This window comes from Rhincodon typus, chromosome 20 (assembly GCF_021869965.1).
Source record: "Rhincodon typus isolate 14 chromosome 20, sRhiTyp1.1, whole genome shotgun sequence".
Lineage (NCBI taxonomy): Eukaryota > Metazoa > Chordata > Chondrichthyes > Orectolobiformes > Rhincodontidae > Rhincodon > Rhincodon typus.
This window is the reverse complement of record NC_063351.1, coordinates 16,547,250-16,570,477: the sequence shown is the minus strand read 5'-3', so window position 1 is coordinate 16,570,477 and position 23,228 is coordinate 16,547,250. Positions and strand designations below refer to the sequence as shown.

The window sequence follows — 23,228 nt, the reverse complement described above, 5'->3', positions numbered from 1 at the left end:
TCTTCATTAAACTACATTTTTCCCCTCCTCAATGGATTAATTGTATTTTGAAGTAAGAACAAGCAAGTGAAAAATGTTGCCAATAGAAGGATATGAAAATATATTAGGTATTGAGGCCTTAGTTTGATACACACAGAACTCTATAATGTGCAGAAGTGCCAACGTTGTGCCATGCCAGAATTCATTGAAGTTAATTAAGACCCCTAACAAAACTGACCTAACCCGAACAAAAAAAAAGCAACATAAAACTGAAACCAGTTGAAAAAAGGACTGTCGCTGAAGCTAGAGCTTTCCCTGATGTTTTCATCCAAACTGATTTTATTGTTGGACAAGTCAAATCCCAGATTGAAATCTGGTTTGATGGATCATATTTTGTTGTGTTTTTATTTAGCAGGTGGCCCTTAACTGAAACATAAGAACACCATGCTGCAGATTTGGTTTTAACAATCAAACAGAAGTGTATCATATAAAATGAATAAAAATAAAACAGACTAAAACAAACTATTCACACATAAAACAATTTGAGAGGTTTTGAAAGATGTACCAAAATGCAATCCCATTTATTTCCAATGATGTCACTTTACAATACTCAAGTACCAGACAGAATTCTCTCATCTTTGATATCTATAGGTTTCCCTGATATGGTTCTTTCAATTACCAGGGAGGAGAATTTAAAGGCTTTTTCTTGATGTCACATAACTGATCTTAGATTTTCTCAGTATCAAATAATCCCTTCAGGGTTCTAAGCAAATACTTCTGGCCTGGAATTTTCAATGAAATCTCTTACTGATATTCTAACTGTTCTAAATGAACTTCTTTCTCCAAAAGACACAGTTAGTTACATGTGACTTCAACTAGGACTCATGGAAACTAGACCCAAAGGGCTTTCCAAGTTGTGTTTTTTCTTCCTGTCTGCTAAGCAAAAAAAACCAATTCCTGATTCTTCTAAACTGAAAGCAAATTAGTGCCTTTGAATTTTTACTCTGTCAATGCAAACAAGTTCCCGTCAAGTTCCCCGGGAGTACTTTCTCTCATTCTGGTTTTAAAAAATATCATGGCTCCTGAAATATTGGTAAGTTAATCATTTCCCTCATAAACACAGACCAAAATCCATATGCCAGTAATTCAAAATCTAATCTCTAAGCTACGTCAGCAAAGAATTTACATTTATTCAAAGACATTCATGCCCCAATATATCCCAAAATGCTCACAACCAATCAATTACTTTTTGAAGTGTCATCTGTACTACAGTGAAACATTGCGCATTGGAATAAATGGCTAAATAATCTCATTTTCGTAAAGTTGATTTGAGGATAAATGTTGACCAGGACACCAGGAGAACCCTGGCGCACCCCTCTTACCACAGATACTTTGGCATCCATCTGATGACCAATTGAATGCCCAGTTGGTTTGCCTTCCTATCTAGCAGAAAACATATCTGACAGAACCTCACATCATCAGCTGGTATTGGCCTAGATCACATGCTAAAACTTCAGCATGGAGCTTTAGCTCTTAGCTCACTGATTCCCGGGTGACCATACAATCGCTGAGCCAGAGCTGCTGTAAAAGCCCAGTGCTAAGTATTCTCAATTTTCATCACTGGAAAAGTGAGTGAATGTGTAGCAGATTGCATATTCCCAAGACATAAATAAGGTATACAGAACGTGCATTGTACTGGAAAGGAAACCCCTGATAACTTATTTGCTGTTACATGTAGCTGTGGCTTTCCCTGGTCCTGGAATGTCATTTTGCACATACATTTATGTTTTCGAGAGGTGGGAATATTTGATTTTGTTTTGTATGTAATGGGAGTGGTGTGATTGCGATTTAGTTTTATGCCATGAAAGACTGAAAATGCGAAAACAGTTGAAAGGCTAAAGGATCTGATAACTGCATTGGAATGTCAGCTTTTATGCCCGAATCTCTGAACTTCAACTTCAACTTTGACTCAAGATTAGATAGTTACGAACTGAGCGATAACCAGCACATAATAGTGCTAATAGTGCTTTCATGCACATTTAAAAAAGGACGTCAATAGAACATTTCTTCTAACCTTCACAAAGCTTAAAAACTGCAGAAGAAAGTTAAGACTACAACATATCAAAAGCACATCAAAAACATGCAAGCTTGTCACATACCAGGATAAAACTATCCATCAGCATTTAATACGAGTGACAGGCATCAGAGGATAATGAGAGCGTTAAATAAAAACAGAAAATGCTGGAGGAACTCAGCAGTTCTGGCACCAGTGTGGAGTGAGAAACATTTCAAGTCCGATAATAGTCGTCTTCCAAAGAAGTCCTTGGATGTGAAATGTTAACTCTGTGTCTCTCTCCACAGATGTTGCTAGACCTGCTGAGTTTCTCCAGCATTTTTGTTTTTACTTCAAAATACTATGGATGATGGAAATTTGATTTTAAATGAGAATATTTAACCGAAATTTTCCAATAGTTCTTGCTAAATAGGGTTCTTAACATATATTTACCACTTTTTGGTGTACTATCCAGCATTGTGATGAATAATTAATTTGAAACCAAACAGAATTATTTTAGAATGATTTCATGCATCAAAGCTAGAGTAGAGCCTCTTACACACCAAATCTCATTAGGAGGGGACTGTCAAGAATCTTCCAAGGTTTTAGATAGGTCTCAGATCATGGATGAGGAATCTCAGTTACTGAGATCTCTGTCAGACAGTCCCGATTTTTGTGGTTATTTTAGTAAACCAGTGAATTGTAAAAGAACCAATGACAACATGGGGAAAAGCTGATGCTTTGTAAATGATAGAGATGTGTTTACGATCTGGAATGTACTGGCCAGAAGTGTGTTGGAAACAGATTGAATTGTGGCTTTCAAAAGAGGAATTGGATAAGCATCTATTCGACTACAGGGAAAAGCTGGGTAAATGGAACTTGCTGAATTGTTCTTGCTGGGAGCCATCATGGATGTAGGAGACTCAATGATTTCTGTTTGGTGTGTCCACCATGATTCAATGATTTTCTTCTAAATATTGAAACCCATGGTTCCTTAAATAGTCCAAAACCAGCTCTGGTCCTTCAGCATAAAACTAGGAATGATGAATTGCTCAGAAATGGCAAAAGCACTCGAAGCTTTATATTAAAAAAAAAAGTTTTAAAAGGATTCACAAGGTCTGAGTTATGTTAATTTAATTTTGAATGACTTGTGGTTTCGTAGGTCTTTAGTATATAATTCATCACTTTATCTTCTGAGGTAATCTACATAAGATTTACCTACACCATTGAAATGGTTTAACTGTACAGAACATTGTATGTTAAATGTGAATTTAATGTAAGGGTTGCCAAATCTGCTTGTAAGCAGCAGTCAGTCTCTGTGTAATACAGACATGGCTCTCTGAGGAACAGCTGTGCTGTAAAAGGTATTTGGGGTGTCTACGGGAATTGAAATTGGTCTACATTAGTGGTGCTAATCAGGTGTAGGGCAAATTGATAAGAAATTTACACTGCACCAGTTATTATTGCTTGGGAAAGTACAATATTTTTTAAATACAGCACCAAGCAAACAAATGGTGAAACAGAGAAGAGTTTCTGAGAAAATTTGAATTGACATTATGCAACTATGAGAGGACGAATGTGGGGCAGCCAATTCACAGACTATTTTTTGCAACTGGAATAGACTAATTTCCCCCTCCTGATGTTTTATCCTATGACTAATTCGTCCTGAGAATAGTGTCACGTATATGTTTGCTCTTAACCATATTTATATCAGCGACAAGAGTAGGTGGTTATACTCCCAGTCATTTGTGGTAGTTTCAAATTTAGGTCATCTTAGATGGCCAGATTATTTGATTAAAATCTAAACTATTACACAATTGCTGAATTTTTTGTCTTAAAAGCAAGGCGGCATGTGGCTCAGTGGTTAGCACTGCTGCCTCACAGCACCAGGGACCTGGGTTCGATTCCATCCTCTGTTGATTGTCTGTGTGGAGTTTGCACATTTTCCCCATGCCTGCATCCTCCCACAGTCAGAAGATGTGCAGGCTAGGTAGTTTGGCCATGCTAAACTGCCCCGTTGTGTTCAGGGGTGTGCTGGCTAGGTAGATTAGCCATGGGAAATGCAGGGTAAAAGGGATGGGGTGGGTCCGGGTGGAATGCTCTCCAGAGGGTCGGTGTGGACTCAATGGGCTGATTGGTCTGCTTCCACACTGTAGAGTTTCTATTCTATTTTCAAATTGAAAAGAATTAACATATTGCAGAAATCCTGTATGTTCTGACTTCATTATGTAATTCTGGAATAGAATTCCACAAAAAATGTCTGACCAACAGGCCCACATTGTGTCCCCCTCTTTGTCATCACTAACCCCTCCGTTATCTCTTTGAAATAAAGCAATTTCAACAATAGATTAGTAATTTTACTCATTCAATCATTTTACTTATTCATTCATCCATACACAGTCTTTATTAAATTCAGTTTCTTTTAAAAAAAAGTGAGGATTCCATGTCCATATGGTAGAATTATTGAATTATAGAATAAACTGTTGCCCAATATTAACTAATGTACCCATTTAAAACGGAGGGAAAGACACGAAAGCCAAAAGTATGAGCTTCGCAAAAAGAAATCTGCATATTTTACTGCAATTGTTTTACTGTGGGTTTGCCACTTGACACTGATTGAGAATCTGGCTGCCTGACAGGCAGGAAAGCCTATATATTGGCTTTATGCCAAGACTATCTCCAAATTTAAGATATCAGCCTGGAGTATCTCAGATTAGGGTAACTGCACATAGGCTGTCCCTGACACCATTTGCTCCTTATCTCCAAGTACTCTTGCACACTGATGTGCTATAACACTCCTTTATTTAGATTGTTAGAATCCCAGACCCTACTGCCAAATTTGGTTTATGATCTGGCTAGGGACCAATAACTTTTATTTCTAAGCAAAGTGTGAGATCCAGGGCACTTGCTGAGAGAATAAAGCCACAAGATTCCACAGTTTTGGAAAATAACTTTACTATACATTGTTAAAACTGTAATACAATCTTTTCTAGAAGTACAACTTTCTTCTGACACCCATAATGAATGTGATAAATATGGGTAATAAAATGATTGAACACTCCCCCGTGCACATCACATAGCATATGTGCTAAGACAGACCCCATAAATCTATCAACAACTGTGCCCAATACCCTCCTACCTGCCCCAACCCAACACAGCTAGAAATCTGCACAATTTGAACTCCCCAGGAGATCAGAAACCTGACTCCAACACTTAGCTGCTTCCAGAGTTCAAAGAACACACAGCCATTCTGTTGCTTTTAATTTTTCACTGAGTGCCCTGTACAGAATCTGTCTAGTTCAGCTGACTTCCCAGAAGCACGGGTAATTGCAGTGCTCCTAATACAGAGTCTACCTCTACCTCCTTCTGCATTGAACTCCTGTTCAGTTAACCCAGAACTGCCCTGACAGACCCACTGAAAACCTTGCAATAAACTTCTTCCCTAATGTTAGGTAGAATTAAATGTTACTAACATTTTGAAGCAATCAAATGTAGCACCCGGAAACTGGTCCCTGAAAGTTGCATTCTCGGAATGCTGGAAATGGATTTCACCACAACATTTATACTTTAAAGGTTACCAAATGCAGATGTAGTGTTGAAGACCTCTCTCCTTACATTCTCATTCTAGTCCAATGTTTCCTTTCCTATTGATGTCAGAGTCAAATCATCCTTACGTTATTATCACTTACGTACATCTCATTATATACCATTTTGAAACAGTAGGACATTGTGGAGGTGCAGTTAGATCTCATGGTGGGGAGCTGGGAGGGTTGAGATGTGGGGAATTTGCAGATAGGCTTGCTGGGCCTGGAGGAAACATTTCAGCTCGTTGCCATTATTCACTCCTGTAAATGAACTTAATTTGTGATTGCAATCCTGCTCATCTCCTTTCACCTGTCGGGTTTGTCCAGGGTGCAGTGACAATTCCTGGTGAAAGCCTGAAGTGCAGTACGAGCAGTGACCACCATCCCTGGTCGCACTACCAATTCTAGCAAGCTGCCAGTCTCAATTGACCAGCAGCTCAGAGGTGGGATTTTTCAAATACTTTCATAGAATGTCATGTTGCTAGCTAGGTCAGCTTTAACTGCGCAGTCCTAATTGCCCTTGAGGTTGGGAGTGAGCTGTGTTCTTGGGCTGCTGTAGTCTGTGTCGTGTAGGTATGCACTCAGTGCCATTAGGGAAGGAGTTCCAGGATGTTGAACAAGAAAGGACAGTGAAGAACAACAGTACAATTGCATGTCAGCATGGTGAATGGTTTGGAGGGGAGTCTGCAGGTGTTGGTGTTCCCAGTATCTGCTGCCTTTGCTGTCCTGGGTTTTGGAAGGGGCTGCCAAAAGTCTCCATTCTGTCTGGGGTGTAATTTAATCTCAAGGCTTTTGATGCTGTCCAAGCTAGTGCCCAACTGCCTTGGAATAGCATTTACCCGCCCAGAAAAAAGTGATGTGCGATTCCCACTAATTGTCCAGCCAGAGACACACCCCCCCACCCCCATTGCAAACATTAAATTCCGCACAAAGAGTTAATAGCTCTCAGAACTCTTACGTGGGACTGAGTGAGGTGGTGTGTCTTTATAAACATCAATTACTAAAGAAGTTCTGGATGAACTTTGCCATCTTGTGCAAAATGACTTACAGCCCAGGTTAAGTAACTGAACAGTTCTGCCATTGCTGACTAAAATTAGAGTTAGCATTGTAATGTCATTGACTCATTCTGAGCTGGCGAATTTATGACATTAGCCAAGGTGCCATGTTGATTTGCACTTAACATGATACCAAACCACCTTATGGAGAAATGTGGAGTTTATCCATTTTAGGTTAACTGTTAGGCAGCAGCATAACAAAGTTCTGCTATGGTGATTAATCTCTCAAAGCTTAGAGGGTAACCTATGCTGGACTGCTGCCTCTCACTGTGGATCCAGAGAATTTCCTGAATAGAAATGCATTCCATTTTGTAAATGTTAAAACAGGCTTTACACAGATCTTGCACTTTGTGGTTGTATTTGGGGAAATTGGTGAGGTGTTGAATCAGCCTTGGGAGACAAGAGAAACCCTTTACTTGACTAGCAAGATATCGTCACAATATGATCCGTTTGGCTGCTGAAATGGTTACCGAGGAAAGGACAGGAATTCTGAAGGCAAGGCTTTCCTGTTGGGATCAATTTGGAGAGGCATTCTGATAACTTTTCTCAGCGGGTCTCTTGAATACTTGTTGCGATGTGCAAAACTTTGGTATTCACAGAAGTCTGGAGGGACGTACTTGGAAACTGATAACATGAGCAAATGGGTTATAGTGCAGATCAAGGAGTAAACGCACTTCAGGTGTTACAAAGGTCATTAAATCTGCCAGTGCAAGTAGATAAGACCAAGAAAAGGGAAGCCTGATGCTCTGATTTTGTGTCTAGAATGCAAAAGCAACACTGAATCAGAGAAAAATGGTAATTATAGCATCAATCAGTGGATGGTTAATGTCCAAACTGGAGAGAAGTATACTATGGTGTTGCCCAGGTGTATTGAGATCAACACTATTTATGGAAAATATTAGTTGCCTCAGCTTGGGTATGTTAGCCATAATTTTAAGATTTGTAGATGGCGCATGTTGCATTTTGGTATAGGACACAAATGTCAAACTGGCAGGCACCTCTTTCAACATGTAGAGCAGATCCTGGTGACATAGGTTTTAGTTTAAGGCAGAAGACAGCTTCCAACTGGTTGTGTTTGAGCAGAGCTCCAGTTAAAATGGAGGTAATGAAGTTCCTCAATGGACCCTTTCACTCCAGGTTTCTTACACACCGTAATCCATCTGTCCAAAAACGTGCCCCATATCTTTCATCAACAAATGTTCTACTAACCATAGAAATCAAGTCAGGTGAACTCTGTGTTCTGTTTTACATTTCACGTTTGCAAAACTCTGCTTTCCTGTGACTGGACTGCAGCACAACAGGATGATATAATTCACAACTATTTGCTGAGTGCTCACAGCAGGCACTGGTGATAAAATGTCTCTACCTGATAACAGACAGATGTTCCTGCAGTCGTCATCTATCACAAAGTCTTTTTTAAAAATATATAACGCTTATTAATCATCCTTGGTATTTACATGAACATCTTAAAATTTATTCCATCGTAGTTGATGACTTTTAATTTATTTTGCCTCATTCTGTATCATAATTTTTTTCATTGCAAATGTCCTTTCTGATCAATTCCAACTTTTCCTTCATTGTTTCTTCTCCAATAGTCACGACTGTTTACATCATTTTTAGTACCAGTATTTCACTTAGAGGAGAAGCTTAGAAGTCTAAAATGTAAAATGCATAAAACTTGTAATTGAATCCCACTTTGTGAAATTTCAATTTAACTTTCAAACCTGTTTAATTGCATTTATGATGATACAGACTAGGGTAACTGCATTTTGAATTTGAGTTCATTGAACTGACAGATTGCAATACCAGAGTGCAAAGCAGAGATCAGGGAATAATTTTGAACAGCCATAACCTATCGTGCTGCTACATGCTGAATGTTCCTGGACTATGTGAACACAGCCCTGCAAGGTGATGAATGGTGGAATTGGGGTCCACCACCTTGGTGGAACTAGAAAAAGAAAACTGGGCCAATGAACAGCTGAAAAGCAGCAATTGAGAGTGAATGGAATAAAGATGGACACCAGAGATGGGAAAAAAACAGAAAATGTGTGGGAGCTGCTACAATCACATAGAATAAAAACCAAAAGAACTGCAGATGCTGTACATCAGAAACAAAAACAGAAGTTGCTGGAAAAGTTCAGTAGGTCCAGCACCATTTGTGGAAATGCTGCCAGACCTGCTGAACTTTTCTAGCAATTTCTGTTTTTGCATATGGATATAGAGATAAGTTGGGAGAACTTAACAGCTAGAGGATTGGGGCCTCAGATTTGAAATATAGTCCCTGGATTTAAAGTGTGGAAAGTAGCAGCTGCTTTGATTTTGCAGCAGTGGACATTCCTTTGGTGGTATTACTGAGAAGTGGAAACTTGGCAGAACTTCAGTGTGGTCAAAGCGCAGAATCACCTTCGAAACAAGTTCCATTGTCTCAACTTAAACTGACACGTACACCTTATAAAACTAATTAATTCATTGGCCCTTTGCAGGTAAAGACATGGGATCTAGACAGTTATACGTTTGTGTTTTATTGGAATGAGATAATAGATCTTGGATTGCCATAACAATTGTAAATCATTAATATTTTAACTTGAACAGGAAGAACGTTTTACTGTAGTCCTGACATCATAGATAATCAATATCATAGTCTGTCATCCAAGGACTCATCAGAAATTCAGTTATGTCAATGAGGAAATTCACTGTAACAGTAGGAAGGAAGTTCAGAGGAACATGAAATCAAAAGGTAGTCATTCAGCCCCACAAAGCTGTTCCCCTATTTAATTAATGACTGATTTCTATTCTAACTCCATCTACTCACTGATTCTATAACCCTTAATATACCTAAACTAACAAAAAACTATCAAGCTAAGGTTACGAAATTTTCAGTTTACCTATCCTCAGCAACTTATTGATGGAGTTTCTATGACTGATGTTTACTGACACAATCCTTGATTGTTCTAGATTGGCATTTAAAATTACATACCCCTTCTCTGAAATCTCATACCAAGGAAATAATGTCTCTCTATCTACCCTTTATTCATCTTAAGAACCTCAATTGAATCACCCCTTAATCACCTACATCTGTGATTAGCCCTCATCATTTAATCTGCTTAAGCCTGGTATCATTTTGATAAATCTGTGCACAGTTCCTTTGAGGCCAATATATCTTTACGCAGGTACATACTATCAAATCAGAACTGTACATCTGTAGCATAACTCCCACCACTTTGGATTTCTTTGCATTGGAGATTGAAAAAAAAACCTCCATTGCTCTGGAGATAAAAACCACCATTGCACTGGCATTCAAAATTAGTTTGGGGGGCAAAATTAAATATCCTCCCATATGGCAAGTTGCGTGACTGGGGTATTTAATCAGTTGGGAGGATAGCAAATGGGGATCCTGTCACCTTCAGCCAATGCTGTGATTGATGCTGCAGCAGGAAGGCCCATGGAGGACTTTCCCATTGGGAATTTTGTGTGCAATTAATACTTTCTTAAGGGTCTCCTCCTGCCACAACTAGTATTTAGCCAGTGGCAGGCAGGGCATTCACCAATGCAGAGAACACAAAATGCAAACCTATCAGGGTTTTCTCACTGTTTTCCTGGAAGTGAGAAGGCCTCTTAATCAAAGGCAGTTCCTGCCTGATTGAGGGACCTGGCACTAGGGAAGGTGGAGCCACTGAGAGCTACTCTCTGACTTTGCTGCCTGCTGTCCCTGCTACCGTGTCCCCATGGCCTTTGTCACCATTTACAGCACCTGGGTCCATTCTCCTGGGGGATTGTAGTACCCAGACCAGCCTAACCCACCCCTCTGGCGCTGTTGAGCAACAAAGAGATGCTGACTTCTGATTGATTGGCAGCTCTCAGCAACTGGAACCTCTGTCCCCTTGAAGACCAGGGAACCCTGCTGCTGCTCGACACATAGTTTAGCAGGTTATCATAAAAAGAGGCAATGTGATACTCTCACCAGCTGTACCGACAGTGAGTGAGAGAGTTGTCAACTGCATTAAACACCACCCTTTCTACTTATTTACTCGTTTTTAGTGGACCCGTAAATGACTCTGCTTATCCACAATACTCTGATCTATACCTCTTAGATCCGGAGAGAATTATCTCATACTTCTCTGCATTAAGCTTCACCATGGATAATCTTGCCCACTCATTTAATCTATTGATTTCCCATTGTAATTTTCTGCCTCCACTATTTATAGTACCATATAATTTTGTATTGTCAAAATACTTGGATGTTTGGCTCTTTCTTCATTCATCCCAGTTATCTGTAAACATTGAGAAAATTCAATCCACTCTGTTTTGCTGGGAGTCTCATGTGGAATCTGTCAAATGCTGTGAGCTGAATTTTCAAATAAATAAAACCCATTGATTTTTCTTGCTATGCTAGAACCTGCTGAAAAATTCGGCTAGTTCCTTAGTCACTCTTTCCACTATGACACCGCAGGTGCTGTCTGTGTGCCACCTACAAGGTGTAATTGTGCGATTCACTAAGGCCTCTTTGTCAGCACTTTCCAAATCCTCAGCCTGTACAACCATTGTAAATCCATGCTGGTTCTCTTTGATCAGCTCCTATTTGTCCAAGTCCATGTGCTCTGTCGTCTTATCCCTAATAACACATTCTGGTGACGATCTGACAACAGATAGTAAGCTAGGCAAATCTACACTTAAATAATGGAGTGACTTTGGCCCTCCAATTTATGCCTGCTGAAGGCCCTCGGAGACATTTGGGCACGCGTCACTCCCCCATGGGCTCCAGACACTTGGTCCCATCTTACTCCAAGGTTTATTTTGGCTTCACGTCTTAAGGATACTTCTGCCCCTCTTAAACCTGGCTCCTCTTATTGATGCAGCAGATGTCCCAGGAGTGTCGTACTGCATTGTCCGAGGCAGCAATAGCAAAAAGGTTCATGGCTTACTTTGATAACTCACTCAGGAAAATGTAATGGTGGAGTCAGAGCTAAAAGTGAAAATCCAGCCTAAACCCATATCAGAGGAAAATTTAGACCAAAGAGTGAATGATCATCAGCTTTCCTAAGCAGTGTCTGGAAAGTATTCAGATTTGTTTGGCAGTAGTTGTAGCAGAGAGAAACTTGAATGATTGTTGTTGATTCATGAAGACGTGTTAGTAGGCCTGGTTTTTAATCCAAAAGTAGAGTTTAATCTGTTTTTTTATTTATGCTCCTGTTCCTATTTTCACTGGTACACTTTGGAAAGTATTCTAATCCAGAAATGCTTCACTAATTGAAAATCAAACCTAGTTAAAATATGTCACAAGGCGCTCCTGTGACTAAAGCCATTCACTTAGTTTTATCTATATTTTACATCTGTATCTGTTGCTACTTGAGCATGACCAAGTTTTGACCAAGCATGGTGTACATGATATGTTTTTTCATTTATTTTGTGAATTAGCGGTTGACCTAAAACCAGAAAGCAGAAGTGCTTCTTTCCATGATAGAGGCTGTACTGCAGGGAGTTTTTATGATAGAGTAGTTGAGTTTAAACACACCTGCGTGCTCATTCAACTGATGTTTAAATTGTCAGTTTAAAAGGTTTGTGTCGCTCCAAAGTTAAAGTCATGGTTTGATTTATTTTTTGAATAGAAAATCTCCAGCAAGCAGCAATGTTAATACTCAGAAATAAAATGCTTGCAAGAAATTGGACAAATTAGTCTTATGCCACTTGAGGAATTTTCTTGTAGTTCTTGGGTATGCTTGTGTTCTTACAAAAACTTAAATGAATATTTTATCCGTGGTATACGTAGAATGTCACAGCTGGCAATTTCTCTATAAGTACATCTATACATAATCCATTTGCAACTTGATACCTCTGAGCTATCTTTCAATCACGGTAGCGGAGATGATCATCTTATTGCACCGATATTCACATCATATTGTCTATATTTATTGTATTATGTGAATGATTCAAAATACGCTTACAGATGTTGGAAACTAAATTTTGCCATGATTTCGTACACTGTCCTCTTCATCTGCGTATGAAATTTATATTTCAATCCAGCAAAGGATGATTGCGTAAAAATTTGTAATGGTTGGATATGAAAGTTTAGTAATGACCAACTCTAGTGCACAGCTATCACCAAATTGACAGTGTCGCTCAGAGATTACAAGAATGACTGCTACGAAATATGGTAGCATCAACTGGTGCAATGGGAGCTGCTCTTCTGAGATTACATTTGTAGCAAATTATTTGGACGGTTTGATAAGAGCCCTGGTTTGCACATGAATGTATGCTACATTATCTAGGAATGCCTGACATTAGATGCAAAAGTCATTCCCCAGAACGGACATCCTGTCCCTTGATTAATTCACGACCATTCACGAGCAAGTGCACCTTATAAATGTTATAAAACCTCACTCTTTGAAAACTCATTGAACACCAGTTTAAAATTACTTTTACTCAAAAATATTAAGATTATTACTTCGTGCCAATGATGGCCAGCGATACGTATTTCTAAAACTAATACCAGTAAAGCAATACGTATTTCTAAAACAAATACCAGTAAAGCATTTAAAAAAAAATCTGTGAAAATTATAACAGAGTAGTAAGAGTCAGCATTTAAATATACAAACCAGACACCCCAATTGATTGCTATATTATCATGATACTTCAGGGACAATTCAGTGATCGAGATGGAATTTTGATTTTATAATGTACTGAAGGATATGTATTTCATGTTTGCCTTAACTGAAGTTCTAGGGAGCAAACCACATCATATCTCAGTGTTAAGGATATAAACTAAACAAAATCCAAAGTTTAAAACCAGTGAAATGTTACCATCGCTCTCTGAAACCAAATCCAAATCTTACTTTAATATCTCTGCTAAAGATTACTGGCTACAATAACCAAATATATCAGTAAACAAGGCCTGATTTGAGTTCAGTGATTTGAGACAGTCTGTACCGGTAAACTTCTTCAAGCATAGAGCTCATAATCATACACTGCAGGGAACATAAGATGATGTAGAGTCAATGTTGAGAACATTTACGATATGTTAGTGTCTGCAGGATGTCATTTCTCACCCACGCAAACTGAAAGATCTCTGATACAGTGCATCTTTTGTGCTTCTTCTTTGACTGACCTTTTGATAACAGCTACCTTTTGATACACAGATGAAGATAATTGGCAAACACTAGTTATGCTTTCCTGAGTAGAGAAGATGGAAAAGTTAAGTAAACTTGCTCACAGTCAGAGAATAAGGTGAGTGTTCAGGTTCTTGATAAGAAATGAGTAACAAAGGTTGAAGTGTATGTAACTGGCAATTCTAGGACTAGGCAGTACTTTTATTGACAGGTTGAGTTGGAATGACAGAAAGGAAGATTTTCACTAATAATTTAAGTAATTAATAACTGTTCATTTTATTTGTGAATTAGTGGGAGTGTGCATTACTTAAAGAACTTTTGTTCTTCTGGTTTGCTTGAAGTTCATAGAGGTTATGTGAATCATTGTATTTGCAGATTGTTATTACTTTGAAAAACTGCACATGGGACATTGTGAAGTGATATAGCAATTGATTGTTCTTCAAATTTTAAATGGTGATAAAATCTTTAATGGTTCAAACTGTTTATTGAAGATGATGCATGTAAATCATAGATATTTCAGCAAACACTGAGATGTAAGTCGATACGTTACTCAAGTGTGCTGAAACATTATTTAGGTATAGGAACATTGAAGTCAAGGAAGATTTAAATTGTGAGTAATGTATAACAGCAGATGGATTGACATCTACTGGTTGATACTATTGTTCAAAGTCAAAATGATCCATTGGTCCTTTAGATCAGATATACATCTGTAAATTCCTCCAGACCTAAAACACTCAAAGTACCTGCACTTCTCAATTCTGGCTGTTGTCGATCTGCATTTTTAAATTACCTCACCATGCCTTCAACTGCTAAAGTCCTAAGTTCTGGAATTCTCTCCAGAAAGAACAATCAGTAAAACATAGAAATGACTTTTACAGGGCTGAACATGTATTGCACCCCATAAATGGAACTCCAGTTTGGAACTATATCAGTCATTTCAAGTGCTGCACTTCTCTGTCATTCCTTTAAAATACTCCTTAAAATCTACCTCTATGATTAAGCTTTTGGTCATTTGGCATAATGTCTCCGCACACAATTTGGTGTCAAATTCCCATGAGATACCACGGGATGTTTTACTGCATTATGTAATTACCAATTGAAGTATTGGAATTCAAGTTACATATAAGATGTGCAACATTGATGCCAAATCTGCAGGAAATCCTTTTAAATATGACCATGACTCTCATTAATTTTGATTCAGCCTCATGACCCTTAAATTTGTGGCTAAATGTATTGCAACTGCAAGACACAGCTAGGCGTAGCTTTAGGCTTACTTGGAAACAGTATGGGTTGGTGTGGAGGAGAGGAATAGGGGATGAACATCATGGTTGTTGAGATAAGTACACTTGGTGAATAGGAAATGCTGATGCTGCTCAAAATCCAAAACAATTTTACAGCAGTTATCCAAAAAAAAACGCCATCCTAAAAAATTTAAACACGAGCTCTTTTTAAAAAAAAATGTTGATTTAATTCATCCAACATTTCAAATACTAACTATTTTGTTTTCTTTTTAATTCTATTCATGTAACTGAAATAATTAAGTGATTTATTTAGATAAAAGGTAGTGGTCGTTCAGATTTGAGGTTTAAGCATTACAACAGATACCTTTGTCATAAAGATGTTTTGTCACCTTCTGGTCACCTAAGGAAGGATATTCAATTCTGAGATACAAGAAGGAAAAGTTGAAAAATCTCTATTCTTAATTAAACTGCACTTCATAATTAGGAGACAGATTTCATGTCAATTACTTCCTTTTAGCTTCGGCATCTAAAATTTTAGGTTCAACAAGATTCAAAAACATGGGTGAAATTTCCTATCAGCGACAAAGGTGGGACTGAAGGCAGACAGGCCAGCAGTTTTCCACTACCAGCCTGTGTGTTAGTTTGCCTCCATGTGTCTATGTCCAGGCCACTGTGTTAATGAAAGCCCCAGAAAATTATGGTATAAGTTGCTGATGGCAAAAGTGTTAGCTTTCATTGTAACTGATCAATTAACCTGCTTGTGAAAGTTCTGCACCATATTTATTTCCATTTTTATCCTCTTAAAATCCTCCATAATTTAAGAAACTTTATATTAGTCATCTCTACTCTGATAACAGTTCTCGCATTGAAATATTTAGGGTAGTTAATGCTTCTTAATTTGATCACACAGAGCTGTTGAATTTAGTCCTCAAGCATATAAAATAGTCCATTCATATGTATCATAAAAACTTCAGAACTTTATATAGGATTGTTAACTCTCCTGTGTCTTCCTTCCTCCATTAAAAATGGCTAAAATATCTCATGCCTCTCTTCATATCTATAGTTTAACATCTTTATCTTTAATGCCATTTTACACAGAAGCAAACAAAACCATTCAGCTGTGGCTTACCCAATGTTTGTACGTAGTTTCATTATTTATTTTCTTTTGTACACTTTGCTACCGTATAGAATTGACAAATGTTGATTTTTGTGATTTGATCTACAGTTTGTGATTTGAACTCTAGGAGCAGACATGTGGAATCAGCAAATTTCCCAACTGCTTCCTGACTAGCTTTATTAAAGGCTTCAAGGAATTGAGAAGGGTGGAGAAGCTGAGAGGGAGAAGGAAGGCAATTGCAAAGCTTAGGTAACTGGAGGGTTCAGCCATCAATAATGGAGCAAAATCAGAGGAGCTGCACAAGAGGCCAGTGTTGAAGGAAAAGTATTCTGAGAGGGTTGTGTGGTTACAAGGACAGAAAGGATTGAAGGCAGAAGGAATTTTAATACATAGATTAGAATTTAACTTTGAAGGATTGGGTCGCCAGGAGCCAATGTAGGTCAATGAGGACAGGACCAATGGGAGAGGAAAGACCTGATATAGGTTAAGATGCAGTCAGCAGACTTTAGAATACACTAAACTCTTACGGGGTATGGAAGATGGAAAAACTGTCAGGAAAGCAGTGGAATATTATATAATTCTTTAAATATCACCTACAAGATCTGAAGCGTACCCTCATCTACATTTTTCATTTCAAACTATGCATTGGTCTTCATAGCAAAAGGATTTGAGTACGGGAACAAGGATATCTCGTTGCAATTATACAGGGCATCGGTGCGGCCACATCTGGAATATTGTGTGCGGTTTTGGTCTCCCTACCTGAGGAAGGCTGTTCTTGCTGTAGAGAAAGTACAGCAAAGGTTTACCACATTGATCCCTGGGATGCCAATGCTGACGTGTGAGGAGAGATTGAGTTGGTTGGGATTGTATTTACTAGAGTTTAGAAGAATGAGGGGCAATCTCAGAAATCTGTAGAATTCCAACAGTACTAAACAACTTAGATGCAGGAAGGATGTTAGTGATTGGTGGAGTGCTCTAGAATCAAGGGTCATAGTTTAAGGGTAAGAGAAAAACCTTTTAGGATTGAGGTAAGGAGATATGTCTACAGCCAGACAGTGGTGAGCCTGTGGAATTCACTGCCACAAAAATGATTAAGGCCAAAACATTTTGTGTTTTGAAGGTATAGCTTGAAGGTTGATGTAGCTCTTATAGCTAAAGGGATCAAGAAAGATGGAGAGAGGGCAGAATTAGGGTATTGAGCTCAATGATCCGCCATGATCATAATGAATGGTGGAGCAGGCTAGAGGGGTTGAAAGCCCTACTCTGGCTCAATCTTCCATGTTTCAATGTAATATTAGTGACCATCTTTGCATTCTTCCATTTCTAGTGGTACATCCACTCACTGTGATATTCTTAACTTTATATCCAATATGTTTTAATATACTACATACCTCCTTGCATTCCAGTCACAATTAATCTTTTAAAAAGTAACTATGCCGCTTACTACAGATTTTCCACAACTCTCTTCCCCCATTCTTGTACTCTGATTGCTTTTGAATACCTGGTATAGTCTGCGATAACAAGGTGTAGAGCTGGATGGACACAGCAGGCCGAGGAGCAGGAAGGCTGACGCTTCGGGTCTCGACCTATACTCTGTTGCTTCAAGACCATTTTCTGAGGTGCTTTCAGTGTATACCCAAAAGATGTGCAACACTGAAGAAATTATTCAGGATTTGTTGCTCTATCCTGCTGTGACTCCAACAAAATGCCAGTAAAACCCAGAAAAGCTCTCAGGAACCCAAAATAGTTATCACTGTTTTGGAGTTTCAGCCTCTGTCTTACTAGAGAGTTAACGTGAGAGAGATGACCACTAAGTGTTAGGGTTTATGTATCCAATTAAGAGTAGCAATGCCCTGGAGTTGAGATCTGACTTCTTCATCTGTCCCTAGATCATCATCATCATCATCATAGAATCCCTATAGTGTGGAAACAGGCCCTTCGGCCCAACAAGTCCACACTGACCCACAGAGCATCCCACCTGGACCCATCCCCCTATAACCCACCTAATCTATGCATCCCTGAACACTATGGTCATTAACTTCTCTCCCCAAGTAATACTTGTGTGTCCTGAACTGCCAAAAGTTGCCACGTGGATAACCAACCACATTCTGGTCAGTATAATCCAGAAATATGTCATCTCCTTTGATGCTGAGCGGTGTGATTGAAAATTCACTGCACCAGAGATTCAATTTTATGCATGTATAGTTACCCTGGTTATACTGATACCTAGCTAGTTTAAAACTAGTGATCAATAATAGCAATGGAATTAAAATATATTCAATTTACTTTAGAAAGTTTTGTTTCTTATGAAATATATTTATACTTGTGCAAAACAAGTGAATCTGAAAGTGTGAAGCCAATGAGGAAGATAGAAAAGAAGTTAAATTCTTCTAATTTCCACTTGTGCTAAACAAAGAATTTAAAACCTCTAGATACTAAATTAGAAATAATCGAAAGTAAACAACTTTAAGGATCAATTCATTTCATTTACTTCCTATTTTCCATTTCTTAAATAGTGCCCTCTGTAGGTAGAGTTATGTTTATCGTAAAGAACTGCAGATGTTGGAGACCTGAATCAAAAACAGAAATTGATGAAGAAACTTAGCAGATGTGGCAGCATCTGTGGGAAGAAAGCAGAGTTAACGTTTCAAGTCCGGTGACTCTTCGTCAGAACTACATCAGTCTGGCAGATGGTGCCAGAACTGCTGAGTTTCACTAGCAATTTCTGATTCTGTTTTATAACCTTATGAGGATAGTGTGCAGATCCTCCACCCAGCCTCCCCCAAAGTCCGTACCGTAATGAACTCAACCTGATAAGCCTTCAACAGTGGAGTGGAATACTGGTGCTGGATATAATTGTCTCCAGGCATAATCCATAATAAATTTCTGCCAAACCGACATCCCATAAAACTGCCTCATCGTTCCAGGTATTTGAGAGAAACTTGGGAAAAATTTATCTACAGTATGCATGCATATAGATGAATGCAAGTAAGGATCACCCCTGTCATCCCCACAATGCCAAGTTATGGTGTCCGTTGCTAAAATTACTACCTGCAATCAAATTGTGAATACTGTGCCAATAACTCTGTGAATTGGTCTGATAGATTAACAACAGTGGAGGAGTTGAGATAGGTAGTGATATAAAACTGCATATTGCAGGTACACACATGAAAATGCTGTGTGTTACCATGGGCAGCATGTTATTAAGAGTGGACCAACAGATCCATGGGGACACCAGATGTAAATGGTGCATGGGCAAGAAGCAAAACCATATTAAGTGATTCTCTGCCTACACTTGAATGGATAAAAATGAACAACGGGAGAGCAGTCTCAGCCAGCAGATTAGTGTGGTCAACCACGCCAAGTGTTGGCGACAGATAAGAAGGATGTGGAGAGTTATCTTTGTCATTATCATATATAATCTTTGTAACTTTGATAAGAGCTGGCTTGATATTGTGGCAGGGGCTGTAACCTGCTTGAAGCAGTTCAAACTTAGAACTGTACAGCGTAGGAACGGGCCATTCGGCCCATGATGTTATGCTGAACATGACGCTAAATAAAACTAATTTCTTCTGCCTGCCCTTGATCCATATCCCTCCATTCCTTGCGTATTCATGTGCTTATCTAAAAGTCCCTTAAATCCCCTTATCATATCTGCCTCCACCACCACCCTGGCATTGCGTTCCAGATTCCTATCACTCTGTGTGAAATCTTACCTGTCACGTCTCCTTTGAACTTTCCCCTCTAACCTTAAATGCATGCCCCCTAGTATTAGAAAATTTCAACTCTGGGAAAAGGATCCTGACTGTCAACCCTTTCTATACATCTCATAATTTTATCGGCTTCTATCAAGTCTCCTCTCAGCCTCTGCCACTCAAGAGAAAACAACCCAAGTTTTTCTAGCCTCTACTTCTAGCTTGGACCCTCTAATCCAGGCAGCATCCTGGTAAATCTCTTCTGCACCCTCTCCAATGCCTCCACATCTGTCCTGTAATTGAACACTATGTTCTAACGTGGCCTAACCAAAGCCTTATAAAGCTGCAACATGACATCCTGACTTTTGTACTCAATTCTCCGACCAATAAAGGCAAGTGTGCCATATGTCTTCTTTACCACCCTATCTATTGCATGGCCATTTTCAGAGAGCTATGGACTTGAACCCCAAGATCCTTCTGTATATCAATGCTGTTCAGAGTCCTGCCATTAACTGTATACTTCTCCTTAACATTTGATCCCAAAGTGCAGCACGTCATACTTGCCTGGATTAAACTCCATCTGCCATTTCTCTGCCCATATCTGCAACTGATCTATATCCCGCTGTACCTTTTGACAACATTCTACACTATCTGCAACTTTACTGATCTTTGTATCGTTTGCAAACTTACTAACCCACCCATCTACATGTTCATCCAAGTCATTTATATATATCACAAACTGCAGAGGTCCCATACAGGTCCCTGCAGAATACCACAAGTCATGCACCTCCAGCTTGAAAAACACCCTTCCACCATTACAGTCTGTCTTCTATGGGCAAGCCAATTCTGAATCCACATGGCCAAATCACAGCAGATCCCATGCATCTTAATCTTCTGGATGAGTCTATCTTGTTGAAAACTTTACTAACATCCATGTAAACAACATCCACTGCTCTACCCTCATCTATCACCTTTGTCACCGCCTTGAAAAATTCAATCAAATTAATAAGACATGACCTGCCCTGCACAAAGCCATGCTGACTGACCCTAATTATGCCGTGCTTTTCCAAATGTGCATTAAATCCTATCCCTAAGAATTCTCTCCAATAACTTTGCAACCACTGATGTGAGACTCACCGGTCTGTAGTTTCCTGGATTATCCCTGTTTCCCTTCTTCAACAGAGGAACAACATTAACTACTTCCTAGTCCTCCTGGACCTCTCCAGTGGCTCGCGAGGATACAAAGATCTTGGTCATGGCCCAACAATCTCTTCACTTGCCTCTCTCAATAACCTGGGGTAGATACCATCAGGCTCTGGGAACCTATCCACCTTAATGCTGTTCGAGATCTGAAAATGATTCAGGCATAGAACTCCAGGGATGATTGATGGAGAAGATTTGAGAAACACCAACACACTTGAAGGTATTGGAGAGGAAAGGGACACTGGATGTAGGAGGACAATAGATTGCTAAGATAATGAGGTCAAAGAATTTGGAAAGATGTATGATGGCAGAAAATTTAAAGGAAAGAGGGACAGTGCCTGAAGAGAGAGAATTCATTTTCATTGTCAACTAACCGGAAGCCCAGAAGGAGGATTGGGTGTAGTTGTAGATAAGTTCAACATGGGCAATCAAATTGGAAGCTAAGGTAAGGGCCACATTATTCCATGGTCAGATAAAATTTACCAAGAGCTTCATAGATCCAATCACATCCACTAGGTATCACTGTCAATGAATTACTGATGCCATTTCTTAAACAATCAAAGCATATTACATGCATACAAAGGTAAATGGTCAGCTAAATCTTGATTGGCAGATGGATATAGGCCAGAAGTGCAGGAGATGTTGCAGCTCCTCTTAGCTCATCCATAAGAACCCTAAACTATAATAGAATCTGGACCATTGTTGTCATGGTATGTGTGTCGCAGTGTCCGACTAAACTATCTGAGATGCCTTGGGTAGATTCACTTCCTCCAATCCTTGTATTGCTCTTAGTCTAAATCACTGATACCAAGTGAGGGAGCATGCCCACACAAAGTCTTCAGAAGAGGGTGTCTCAGTCTCAATAAACAGAATACTTTATTACATGGATGTTGTGTAGTTAGCTATTAAGTACCAAGTTACTGGATAGTCTGTCTATCAGGTTACACTGAGAAGTAAATACGTATTACTATTAACTAGGTGGACTTGGCATTGAAACAACTGAAGCTGAACATTTGTAACAAATACGCATACAATGTTTAGCTTCTTCTAGGAACTGTGCCATGTATCCTAATGGGTGGAGCTCAGCTCACGGTGTCTGTTCAAACCCGAAAGACTTAGCCACGTGATATAACATTGCTCCCAAAATCATTTTTTGTCAACAAATTTGTTGTAAAATCATTTCACATAATTGAAGTATCAGCATCCTATGTTATTTCTGCCCATGCCCCCAAGACTTTAAAGTTAGAAATGGCTGAGGACCTGGTTGGTCTGCTCAAGGGTGAAATATTCAACTGCAGTCTGTTGCTGTACTGAAACAGCGTTGGATCTGAAATTTCCTGAATGCCTTTTACAGATGACAAGTTCTCTAGCAGCGATGTTGCTGTTAAATCTTTTGTTTTACTTGGAAGGTCTTTAACTTTCTCAAATTATGTCAGAAAAGATAGCTGTGTTTCCGAAAGAAGAAATCATTTCCTTTTGTTGTAACAAAAGTAGAAATTTCCAAGAATGGTTCTGGGGATGAGAAACTTCAGTTAGGAGGATACATTGGAGAGATTGAAGAAAAGATTTAATAGAAATTTTCAAAAATCAGAAGAGGGCTGGTTAAAGTAGATAGTGAAAAACTGTTCCTACTTGAACAGACTTACCAACTATAATGGCAGTAAGTCACAATTCTCGTTGAAGGGCTGAATGGCCACCTGTATCATAGCACATGTGATTCTTTGACTCATATGTGATCATTCTATTCCCAAATGTATGCTTTTGGATAACTGTTATTTTACCAGGTTCATAGACATTAAAGCTGGCTGCTGTTTTGGTACCACATCTTCCATTCAGCTGAATTGCCTGTATCAAGAATCATTTACCTGGTGGTTATAGTGTCAAGGATGTCTGACGGTCAGATGTTGAAGATGCTTTTGCAATTCCTCAAAACCTGTCAAATCAGCAGTAGCTATTAAACTCTAAGACACAAGAGTTGTTGTAAACCAACATAATTAACCTGGAGTAGCATATGTTTTTTGGGTTCAGCAAATGTTCTTCAGAGACCTATCTAGTCTTCCTCCTGCTCAAAGAAGTTATACTGATCACTGGCATTTGAGTTCTGAGCTAGTTGAAGTTCATCAACCTACGGTAGAACTTTACGAGCAAGGTAAATGCTCAAAAGTGAGAAATGTTAGTTTTTGATGATGTACACCAGT

At 39.0% G+C, this 23,228-nt stretch overlaps 1 protein-coding gene across 6 annotated transcripts in view; it reads left to right on the top strand.

Annotated features, from left to right (window-relative positions):
* blnk (B cell linker) overlaps positions 1-23,228 on the top strand; it is a 186,626-nt gene that overhangs the window by 77,162 nt on the left and 86,236 nt on the right. For 2 of the 6 annotated variants that reach the window (XM_048608677.1, XM_048608675.1), the window contains exon 1: positions 13,642-13,892. The exons of the other annotated variants lie outside the window; for them this stretch is intronic. In XM_048608677.1, coding sequence (XP_048464634.1) covers positions 13,852-13,892 — 41 coding nt within the window. In that variant the 5' untranslated portion in view covers positions 13,642-13,851. Of the gene's footprint in view, positions 1-13,641; positions 13,893-23,228 lie in introns of those variants that run through there. 6 annotated transcript variants of the gene reach the window in all.